The sequence below is a fragment of the Sinocyclocheilus anshuiensis genome, unplaced genomic scaffold (assembly GCF_001515605.1).
Source record: "Sinocyclocheilus anshuiensis isolate Anshui unplaced genomic scaffold, SAMN03320099.WGS_v1.1 scaffold813, whole genome shotgun sequence".
NCBI lineage: Eukaryota > Metazoa > Chordata > Actinopteri > Cypriniformes > Cyprinidae > Sinocyclocheilus > Sinocyclocheilus anshuiensis.
Genome location: NW_015540942.1, coordinates 888989 through 901243, shown reverse-complemented (window position 1 = coordinate 901243; position 12255 = coordinate 888989). Strand labels below are relative to the sequence as shown.

At 40.1% G+C, this 12255-nt stretch overlaps 1 protein-coding gene across 1 annotated transcript in view; it reads right to left on the bottom strand.

Moving 5' to 3' along the window:
• LOC107689683 (voltage-dependent P/Q-type calcium channel subunit alpha-1A-like) overlaps window positions 1–12255 on the bottom strand; it is a 123098-nt gene that overhangs the window by 79986 nt on the left and 30857 nt on the right. Inside the window, exons 5-7 of the mRNA XM_016487803.1 lie at window positions 4119–4210; window positions 2986–3138; window positions 2675–2862 (exon numbers count right to left, since the gene is read on the bottom strand). Coding sequence (XP_016343289.1) covers window positions 2675–2862; window positions 2986–3138; window positions 4119–4210 — 433 coding nt within the window. The remainder of the gene's footprint in view (window positions 1–2674; window positions 2863–2985; window positions 3139–4118; window positions 4211–12255) is intronic.

Below are 12255 nucleotides of genomic sequence, written 5' to 3'. Positions count from 1 at the left end.
AATTTCTTTCAAATTTAACACAATCCTTGGCTTGGTCCTTTTTTGCCCATGTAATATTTGGAGATATTTTATTAATGATCATACAATGATTTTCTCCATCTTGAGGCCTTCTTTAAATATTAGATTGAAGTCTCACAGATAAAGTAGTTTAATAATAGCTGTAAAAAGCTTGGTTTTACACTTGTGTCTCTTGAGCTTTTGTTTGTCCTCTTTTCTAGGGCTGCACGATTAATCGCATGCGATATTTAATGCGCATCTTGCCAGTAAAGCTGGTTCTGTAATCAGCGGTAAATCTCCATCACGTGCGGGCTTTCACATGGAGCAGCATTAACTAAACAGAGCCGTTGTTCACTGACAAGCTGCGCAAAACATGCGCAAAATATGATCGTGGTTTTACGCAGCTTGTCAGTGAACAACGGCTCTGTTTAGTAAATGCTGCTCCATGTGAAAGCCCGCACGTGATGGAGATTTACCGCTGATTACAGAACCGGCTTTACTGACAAGATGCGCGTTAAATATCGCATGCAATTTATCGTGCAGCCCTAGTGTGCATTATTTTTCATGTGTTCTGAAGCTTACAATAGCTGTGTATGAGGAACAGACTGAAAGTTGTTGGCATTCATTGAAAATCTAACACTTTCACTGATTGTAAAAAGCAGCCTGGAAATTCTGCTAAATATTTCCATTTGCGTTCCAAAAAACCCATAAGTCATATGGGTTTGGAACTCATATCTGAAGTAAACTAGCTCATCCTTTAAGGATATTTTAAAATAACCCAGCTGAATCTGCTGAGATCTTCAGATTTAATTTTCTATTTACATTTATGCATTTTGCAGACGCTTTAATGCAAATCGAAAAGAACTAAAGCAATTTGTCAAAGAACCAACAATATTTGTAATATCCAATTGCATTTTATTGTAGCTATGCCCCATCGTCTTCCTCCCTGTCCTTTTTTCTGTCTCCCTTGATCTGCCCCACTTCCTTTTCGTCCGCTCCTTCACTCTATCTGCATGTCTAAGAGCTCTGAAAGCCCCAGTATGTACTGCAGCTTTTTTGCAATTAAATTTTCATAGGGTTCTTTCTCAGCAGCTGTAAGAATAACTTCAGTTGAGCAGGGTCTGTTATATATAGAGCCCCGTTCACGGGAGAGAGGAGGGAAACAGGAGGAAGAAAAAAGCTGGGGCAAGTAAAAATTGGGGGTACAGCGAGCCAAGCAGCAAGAGTAATAAAAAGAAAACGGATAAAAATACAGTAAGACCAAATAAGGGATGACGTGAGAGATGACGACATCTGATTGGGCTCTACAGATCTGCAAGCCTTAGTCATATGGAATCACCATCCTCAGGCTAATTCTCATTGGCAAGATCATTTCTAAAAACAAACCTTTAATCCTTCAGGTAAATCTGCTGTTGATTTGTGAGATGGATTGACGTGACATTGGGATTAAACTGGTCTCTGAGGTAACATCATTAGTTTGTGAAAACCTTGAACAAAGCATTGACATCACTGCCCTATTTTCTGTCACAGAGGGCGGGTGAACTCACCGGAAACAGCACTCTCTGTTCAGAGTGGACAGGCTGGCCATGAGCGGTAAAACTATAAATGCACTGCACCGTCTTTGACTCTATAAGGCGAGATTTTGCTTACTGTATGTCTGCGACTGAAAGATACAGGGGATGTGGATTAGGTGGGGCTGTTCAGTCCCTTAGATTGGTTACTTTCTAATAAACTTTAAGTAAAAGAAATTAGTAATCCTCTATGCTGAGGATTAATCAAAACCAAAATAATACAGGATGCCAGGGTTAAAAGGTGAGGCCCACCTATTTCAAGCCCATCTGAGACAAAAGTGTTTTTTACACTTCATGCACAATGAGTGCTGTGCTGCTATAATAATATATATTAAAAAGAAATGAATACTTTTTTTCAACAAGAATGCAACTGATCAAAAGTGACAGTAAAACCTTTTACACTGTTGCAAAAAATGTCTTATTCCAATAAATGCTGTTCTTTTCAACTTTCTATTTATCCAAGAATTCGGAAGGCATCCCAGTTTCCACAAAAATATTAAGCAGCACAACTGTTTTCAACATTGATTGCAATAAGAAATGTTTCTTGAGCAGCAAATCAGCATATTAGAATGATTTCTGAAGGATCATGTGACACTGAAGACTGGAGTAATGATGCTGAAAATTCAGTTTTGCCATCACTGGAATACATTACATTTTTAAATATATTAAAATAGAAAACATTAATACTTAAAATTGCTCACAATTTCCCAATTAACCGTTTTTATTGTATTTTTGATCAAGCAAATGAACAATATTGTGTAGTGTGTGTATGTAGTGTGTATGTATGCATGTATGTATAAGCAGTTTAGAACAATCAGAACTGAACATTTCTCTTGAAACATTCTCTTGTCATTCATGTGAATAATAATTTAAGTATTCAAGTCATTCAATCATTGAAAAACATACAATTTTCCTCATAAAAAGTGACTCATAAAATAAGATTTTGGTCACCTCCAGTATTAACACAGATATTCAGATTACACTGCAAATCAAAATAAATCATTGCTTAGTGCTACTCCTGATATGTTCTGTTTGGGGTCTATTTAAGCGTAAGTCAAAAAATCCAATTAGGAAGCTCTTTAGTGAAGTTTTGCAATGTGACTTACATAGTATAACAGGTCAGTCCAGCCCTCCATGGTGATGCACTGGAAGACTGTGAGCACGGCAAACAGGATGTTGTCAAACTGGGTAATTCCATAGTTAGGTCCAATCCAGTACTTTTTACATTCTGTTCCATTAGGACACGTCCGAGCGGGAGCCTCTTTCCCACATGGAAACTCCTCCCGGATCTCATCTATCAGAAAGAAAAGGTTTTTTTTTTTCAGACATAATTAAATTGGTCTGTTTGTGATAGTGACAGTTTTGGAGATCATGAATGAATAAGTCTACGAGTGAGAACAAGCACATAGAGGCCTACCGGTGATTTTGTCAAAGCAAGTAGTGTGAAATTTGCCCATGTAGAACTCCAGACCAATGATGGCGAACATGAGGATGGCAAAGAAGAGCAACAGACCGATCTGCAGCAGAGGGATCATGGCCTTCATGATGGATTTAAGCACAACCTGCAAGCCTGGAAGAAAAGAAAGAGAGCAAGCACATAAAAATTGTCAACGGCTTTAGTTTAGTTTAGTTTAGTTTAGTTTATTTATTTTTTTCCCAGCATTAAATTTAATTGCAAAGCTTGGCAGAGGCTATAATGGGCACAAAGGGTATAACGTAAACTTATAGATATCGTACTTCAAATACACTGCATCGGCATCATAAGAGCAATCCTTATTCTGCACTATATTCAACTCTATTCAGGTCATGTGATAGTTTTATTTGAGGAACCTAACACAATTGAACCCTCCCCTTTAACCGAGCTCTCATATCACATTTGCAGGTGCATTTTTAAACACATCAAACTGGTCATGTGACATGCCATGTGTCTTCAGTGAGATCAAACCTAGTGTGATGCATCCAGTGAAGGCATTTTTTTTTTAGTACAAATCACATCAGAATATTTAAGTGATTAAAATAACCAGTCGTTGAAGTGTGTCTTGGTGCTCCAACTGTCCAGGTTTTATGATCATGACACCATCTTTTTTCAAATTTTAGTATTGGCGCCTGTGATTAAAGTTTTATCAATTACAGCTTTTTCATGGATGTTGGCTTTGTGAAGTTCTCTGTGGACAGTTTTTGTGGATACAGTGTCTCCAAGGTGAAAAATAAAGGTTTGCTGTCACTTTCCTTCAGTAGTTCTGTGTTGTTTGGACAAAAACCCTTCTTGGTGTTCGATAGTCCCTATCACTCACTTTCAGTTTTCACCCACTATTCTTCTTTGCTGATAAAGTCTTGCTATGCTTCGTGTACACAGTTATGATCATAAAGACTTTTGTTCTTAAAAACAAAAAGATTTGACCTTGTTGGAAGTCTGACAAGTCACCCTTTCACCCATAGCTTGTACTAGCCTACACAAATTATATTAACCCCTATAATAATGGGTGTTCACATTAGTTTGTCCAACACCTGTACATATACATGAGGAAATTATGACAAAATGTTACTCACTGGGAATCCCAGACACCAGTTTGAGGGGTCTCAACACTCGAACAGCACGCAGCGTCCTCAGATCAAAGTCTGAGCCCACTGTGGACAGGATTCTGGAGAGACAAGAAAAGAGGTTAAGTTTAACCTAGGATATTGTGGTAAACAGCAGCCCTTCCACTCATACAGGATTTGCTTTTAGTGACAGTTTAGCTTTTTTTGAATCAAGAAAAGCATGTGTAAAGGCAGACAAAGGTGCTTAATCCAGGCTCATGTAAACCTATTTGCATCCAGACTAAAATAATGCCCATTCTGAACACTGATAAAGTGAAAATCCTAAATGACCATACAGTACTAAGGCTTCCCCTGGTCAGATGTCTACTCTACAGCATGTGAATCCAAGACTATGGGCTCAAAGAAAATAAGCAATGGGGACTAATGGTTTCAGAGAGGATGGCACACACTGCCCGTCCCCCCCACAGAGTGAATGTCAAGAGGTCCATGCGCAGAGAATAAAGATAAATGTGGATACCGCTGCTTTGTATTTATATGACCTTTATTTGTGCAGGAAAGTCACTGGAAACTGATTCTCTTCAGTTATAACATGCAGAGAAGAACAAAGATGTGATTCCAACTGAATCGATACAGCATCGCTGCTAGTGATACATATAACACAGGAAATGTAATCAACATTCATACCCACGGCTGCAGCAGTAACATATCAGTTTTTAACTCTGTTTTCTGGCGACAGCTCACAACTTAAATCAGCTTCAATGGGCATGGCATATAGGACAATGACCCTTGACATATTACAACCTGTCTAAAACTGCTTTGATATGAGTGTCGACCGCTGCCTTCATCTTTGTGTTCAACAGAACAAACTAAAAGCAAAACAGGACAGAAAAAAAGCAACGTACGGACATAGGAGAGGCTGAAGGAGGACTGGTTATGCAGTTAATATTAATGTAAATTACTGAGGATGGACAGAAAGCCAAATGAGAAAGAAAGGGGGAGAGAGAGAATGAACAGAGCAGGGGAGGAGGTGAAGAAAGAGAGCCAAAGGGGGTTGGAGGAGGAAGAGGGAACAGAGAAAGGGGAGGAGCTGAATGAGAGTGAGAGGAAGATGCTGAGTGGCTGATTTATTCCCATCTTTCTTCGTCTATTTATAGAGCTGCAGTCTGAGAGCCACCACTGTCAGCTGTACCTGACTTATTATACAACACTTTCTCTCCCGTTCTCTAACACACTCACGCACTTGTTTTTCTATGAGGGTGGGAACTTTTCATTGACTTCTACTGTTTTATAATGAGCTAATGATACTTTTGGTTCGCAACCCTGTTCCTAACCTTCACGCAAACCCTTATATTTCCATTAAGGTTATCCTTCATTCTTCATGGTTATCCAGATTCTTCAAAAAATATCTTCTTTTGTGTTCAGCACAAGAAAGAAATTAATACAGATTTGGGACAACATGTGAGTGAGTAAATAATGACAAAAATTTAATTTTTGGGTGAACTATCCCTTTAATGACAAGCGGCAGCATGTTTATTTCTATTAGTCTGCTGTCGCTTTAAGACACGCAACTAATATACAGGCATGCATCCGTTTTTCTATCAACTGTTTACTTTCATTTTTAGAAATAACCAACTGTGCTTATATGTAAACCTTGTTTGTTTTTGACACTATTAGCGCAATCAGACGCAAAAGATAACTTAGTCCAGAAATCAGGTGCTGTTTGACAGGCTTTTTAGTGTGTGCACGCTTCAGGTGTACGCGCTCAGAAAAAGTGCATGTCAGAACAGCACGCGAATGAAATGTTTAACCAACAAGGCTTTAAAGGGCACCTATTATGCCCAACATGTAATATAAGTCTCAGGTGTCCCCAGAATGTGTCTGTGAAGTTTCAGCTCAAAATACCCCACAGATAATTTATTATATTATTTTGAAAATGCCTATTGTGAGTGGAAGCAGAAACACGCTGTTTTCTTGCCTGTATCTTTAAATGCAAATGAGCTTCTGCTCCCCGCCCCGTTTTCCAGAATAAGGCTGTGACTTTACAGCTCGTACCTTAAATACTATGACAAAAAAACATCTGTTTGGTTTTGATTATCATGTATATCACGCTGAAATCATGCGTTTTAAAGCCATATCAGTTTGAACTTCTGATATAGGGTTTTCTGCGCGCACACATCCGAAGCACACGCACAGGAAGCGGCTATCACATGGCATGTGAGTATTAAACTGTGAGTTTCTTTCATGTCTTATTGCGCTTAAACTGTCAAATACACACAGGTTTATGTTAAAAACACATAAGTTCCAAAAACAAAGTCGGTTATGTCGGTGAACGTAAACAGCTGGGAAAGAAATCGCATGTTTACATTAGATCTGTATATTAAGTAACAGCAGCGCCGTGGGTGGAAACGTGCAGATTAAGGGGCAGTGATATTATAATATGATCCCCTTCCTATGTCACTAGGGGAGCGAAATCTGAGCAGCTTGTTTTTTTACATGCTTGCAGAGAAAGGCTTACCAAGAAGAAGTTACTGGGTTGTCCTTTTTCACCTTTTCTGGGTTGGTAGATGCACCGGAGACCCGATTATAGCACTTGTACACGGAAAAAGTCAGATTTTCATGATATGTCCCCTTTAAAGCACATGCAAATAATGTACTTTTGTGACTGTGTGAAGTGCAGTGTCCCATGAGTGTTACTCTACCGCTGGGTAACATTTAATGTGAATGAATGTCACGTTGTACAGTATATTGAGACGGAGGCGCCAGAACTGCAACTGATAGAATGTGCACTGTAGCACGATACTACGATATTTCTTCAAAAGCAGATCGTGGAGACATTTTAATCATCCACGATCAAAAATCAATCAAAGATCAAAGTCATATTGCACACCCCTACCTAATGGCTTGAGTTAACATTTTTAATGACCCTAAAAAAAAAAGAAAAAAAGGTTACACTTTATTTTAAGGTGTCCTTGTTACAGTGTAATTATACATATAAGCACTGAGTAATATTAATTAACTACATGTACTTACTATATGGTTAGGGTTAGGATTTGGGTTTGGCTTAGGGCTACTTGCATGTAATTATGCAATATTAATTGTTATTATAATAGTAAGTACATGTAACGTGTAACACGGACACCTTAAAATAAAGTGTTACCAAGAAAAAAAGAGAAAAAAAAGAAGAGGCAGACACAGCCAAACCAGATCAAATAAAGTAATAAATTAATGTGTTGTTCATAAAAACAAAACAGGCCTAGCAGTTAGTGTACATGTGCAGTGTACATAAAATAAAATAAACCACTTAGCTAGAGGCACCCAGGTAATCTAAGTTTAAACCCCCCCCCAACTGTAAAGATACATAAAGTGTCTGTTCTTTCCACTAGGCTGGGTGTGCTGAGAGAGATGCCTTGCTGTTTTGAGCTTGGGAGGATTAGCAAGTTGAACAGTGGGTGTGTGGGCTCCAGTGGAGCCCCCATAGAACCTGGCAGATTGGGTTTATGGGATACAGAGGAGGACTCACAAGTATCTACACTGCACTGACAGGAGGCAGCCCACTGGGAGGCATCTGCCAATCCATCTCACCACAATCCCAGACACGCACTGTGAGTGTGGGAGAATGTGTACGGCTGGGAGTAAGAGAAAAAAGAAGGGAAAGTGAGGGAAAGTGTTGTTTTTTTTTGTAACAATGGATGTAAATGTAGGTCAGTGCTGCTACTAGTCAAAGCACTACCATTTAGTTTCCAGTGCTCTACAGATACTGTACCAGCAGTGAAGTCAAAAATATATTGAAGTTTTTTGTTTGTTTAGAGAGCCGATGAGGATGACTCTCACCGCAATACACCATATTCCCATAGCAACCGGCAATTCCTCATTCAGACAGTTTCTACGGTTACTGGGGCCTTCTCATTCATAACTGTTTCCATGGGAACAAGAGCCATTTCTCATTGATAGAATCTCAGCATCACTGCGTTTGATGGATTTATAAACATATAGCATTCACATGCTCTACAATCTGTCCAATACATAGATATTATTTTTTGAAAATTAAACAGACCCTCACAGAAAACATTTCTTCTATTTTAGAATTTTTTTTTTTTTTTTTTTTTTTTACTTAATTCTGCATGATTTATAAGCTGTTTTCCTCATGGGGACCTAAAAAAAATGTCCCTGTACGGTCAAAAATTACTGATATTACTATCCTTGTGGGGACATTTGGTCTCCATAATGTAGGAAATACCAGGTACACACACACACATTAGCAGATGACTAGGTAAGGTGAACTTGACACTAATACATTCCCTGTTAAAACAAGTTAGTACCATCAATGGTCCCTTTAGTATATGTGATAAACTGCATAATAAATAGCATAATTTGTTCTGAAAAATCAATTTTAAGAGTCAATGTTAAGAAGCATTTGTTAACACTAAACATGAGATTAATAAATATAAAGCATAGAATGAGAAGAGGAGTAATTTGTGATTATAATTATAATTAGCTTTACATTACTTTTGGATGCAATTGCAACCTCAATCAGGAATGACAAATATTTTTTTGAATAGCTGCATTTCAGCTAATGTATCCGTGGACAGGAAGGTCTTTTCACACTATTTTTGCTATTTCAATCATTTAACCATACTGTGTGTGCGTAAATGGTGTATTTATGCACACTGAGCTTGATGTTGCAGCTGTTTTACATCAAATTTAGATGTTTTGTTCAGCATATTCTATCAGAAATTAAAGAGAAAAAGGGCTATCAATGTGCATTATATCAAAGGACCAGGGCTGAGGTGTTGAGAGGGGACATATCATTTCATCTTTAAAGTGCTCCTCAGCTGAAAGACACATCCACCATTTACCCACCACAGCAAAGAGAGAACAGCTGTGAAGAGAGAGAGAGAATATCAGCGTGTGAGGAGAGAGAGAGTTCTTGTGTCTCAAGGCTTTGCTGGATGATTGATCATCTGCAGTAGTGAAAAACAGGTTACTGCAGCAGCTCCTGCACAGACTGCTCTCATTGGCTTGCTCTATTTCTCCTCCTCTCTCTCTGTCCTCTCACACACACGTTACTGGGGCCTTCTCATTCATAACTGTTTCCATGGGAACAAGAGCCATTTCTCATTGATAGAATCTCAGCATCACTGCGTTTGATGGATTTATAAACATATAGCATTCACATGCTCTACAATCTGTCCAATACATAGATATTATTTTTTGAAAATTAAACAGACATTATACATTATCTCTATACGTAAAACGGGGAAAACAATCACTCTGAAATATCAACTAAAACAAAGTTTTAAAAAATGTATGTGGCCATACAGAAATCAGAAATCCACATACACGTGCATAAACAAAAACAGACTTTGGTTCCTCAAATGATTCTCATGTTTAAATCCCCTGCCCTGAAGGAGCATTTCAGTGTCCTTTTTGTCCCATTTCTCTGTGCATCTACACAAGGTAAAACACACACACACACACACGCATGTATTTCCATGTTTTTTGGGACATTCCATAGACGGAATGGTTTTTATACAGTACAAACTGTATTTTTCTATCCCCATAACCCTACACCTAACCCTCACAGAAAACATTTCTGCTATTTTAGAATTTTTATTTCTCCTCCTCTCTCTCTGTCCTCTCACACACACATATATATATATATATATATATATACACAAGTCACACCTTGTTTCCAACCTATTGCTTCTCCAGTTGCATCTTTCCCTTTCTCTTCTCTTTCTCCTTGCTAAACCCTAGGAAACATGGAAAGACAAACCCAATATCACACTGCAGTTCATTCCACCAGCCATAGCAGCTGCTCTCGCTTGCTTTCTCAGTCTCTCTTACTCGCTTCCCTTCCTCTTTCACCCTTGCTTGTGATGTATTTGTTTTTCATCTAAATACATTTTGAGGCATAAAAACACATACATCTGTTAAACATGACAACTGCTCAACCTACTTCAAAAGCTCACTGTGCACATGATAAAGACTCAGAATTGAGTGAGAAAAGAAAATGGCTGCAGCAGGCAAACAGGGCTATAGCTCTCCTCCCTACTGCAGCCAACACACCCTCTGACCCATTTACACACACACACACACACACACACACACACACACAGTCTCAGAAAGATCAAACAAAAGAATCTCGTTCTGTATGTACACATATACTGTATATACAGAGAACACATGGTATACACACATTGTCACGAATCCTGTCCATGAACTTCCGTTCGATTGCCACCAGAGGTCACCCTTCCGTTACATTGACCCCATGCTCCATTGCACTAATCACAAGCTCACCTGAAATCAATCACACACAGCTGCTACCAATAACACACACTGTATAAATCAGTCTCACACCACCATTCAACGCTGAGTATTGTTTAGCGTTTATCACTGTGATAGCTGATAGCTACTTTACGGATCCTTCTCTAGTTTTCATAGTCTAGTCATAGTCTTGCCTTGCCTGTTTTCCTGGTTCCTGGTTCCTGATTCATTGCCTGTGTATCTTGGATTACCCCTCTCGTCTTGCCCTGTTCAAATACTGTTTGCTCCTGCCTGGACCTTTGCCTTGTACCTGGATTATCCCTCTAGTCTCGCCCTGTTGGATTACGTTCGCCGTCGACTGACCCTCGTTTGTTTACCGGACTGCTCTTGCCTTGTCTTCTACATACCAGTTTGCCATTGTCTGACCCATGCCTGTTTCTGACCACGCCTTTGTAAATAAAGCCTTGCACTTGGATCCGCACGTCTCACGTCTCGTTTGCCCCGTAACAGAATACTCGACTCAACTAGGATCCAGCGGCTTCATCAAGGAACATTGGCCAGGTATGAACGCAGCAATTCTGCTGCTAGCACTCAAGCAGGGCACACGATCACTTGAGGGTTACATTGTGGAATATTTGGCTTTGGCAAATGGCTCAGAATTACCTGACTGTATGTTAATAGATTTTTTCTGTGATGGTCTTAACCAGCCGTTAAGGTCAAGAGTGGTTCAAAAGGGGCCTCGTTCGTCAGTGAGTAGTTTGTTGGATTATGTTTTGTGGACTGTTGGTTCAGTGTTCACTGTGGGTGTCGCAGAGGAACGCGACACCGCACTCACTCATGTAATGGTGGCCGCATTACAGCACGCTCACAAAACGGCGACGACAGCGGAGCCTGATCGCAAAATGGCGGATACAACAGTGCCCCGTTCTGTCACAACTGCCAGTAATGAGTCAAGTCATCGCTGATCATTCTGAGTCAAGTCAAATCATCACCGATTGTCATGAGTCAAATCAAGTCATCACTGATCGTCATGAGGCAAGTCAAGTCACAGTTGATCTTCTTGAGTTAAGTCAAGTCACAGTTGATCGTCATGAGTCAAGTCACAACAGATCTTCATGAGTCAAGTCACAATTGATCGTCATGAGTCAAGTCAAGTCACAGTTGACCGTCATGAGTCACGTCACGTCACAGCTGATCTTCCAGAATCGCATCATATATCAGCTGATCTTCCAGAGTCACGTCCCGTCTCAGCTGTTCGTCCAGAGTCACGTCCCGTCTCAGCTATTCAAAGTCACAGTTGATCATCATGAATCAAGTCAAATCACAGTTGATCGTCATGAGGCAAGTCAAGTCTCAGTTGATCTTCATGAACCAATTCAAGTCACAGCTGATCTTCATGAGCCTCGTCTCGTCACAGCTGACCTGCCAGAGCCTCGACACGTCTCAGCTGATCATCCAGAGTCACGTCACATCACAGCTGATCATCCAGAGTCACGTTACATCACAGCTGATCTTCCAGATTCACGTCACATCACAGCCGATCATCCAGAGTCACGTCACGTCACGTCACGTCACGTCTGTTCGCTCAGAGTCCTGTCACTTACTGTCTGTTGCACCCAGATCCTCAAGGACTGTTCTCCAGTATCCCAGACTGGCATCCAGCACGGAGGACCCACTGCTGGTGTCGGCACGTGCAGCTGGTATCCCTAAACCAGCGCTCTCAATCCCTCCAGTTCCTGAACTATTTCCCCTGTCTGTAGCGCTCCCCACAATGGGGATCGCTTTATGGTGTATTTGGGCTGCGTACACCACCACTGAAACTTTAGAGACGGCAGCGGCCACTGCGATGTCTCCAGAGGTGGCGGCTGATGCTGCAGAT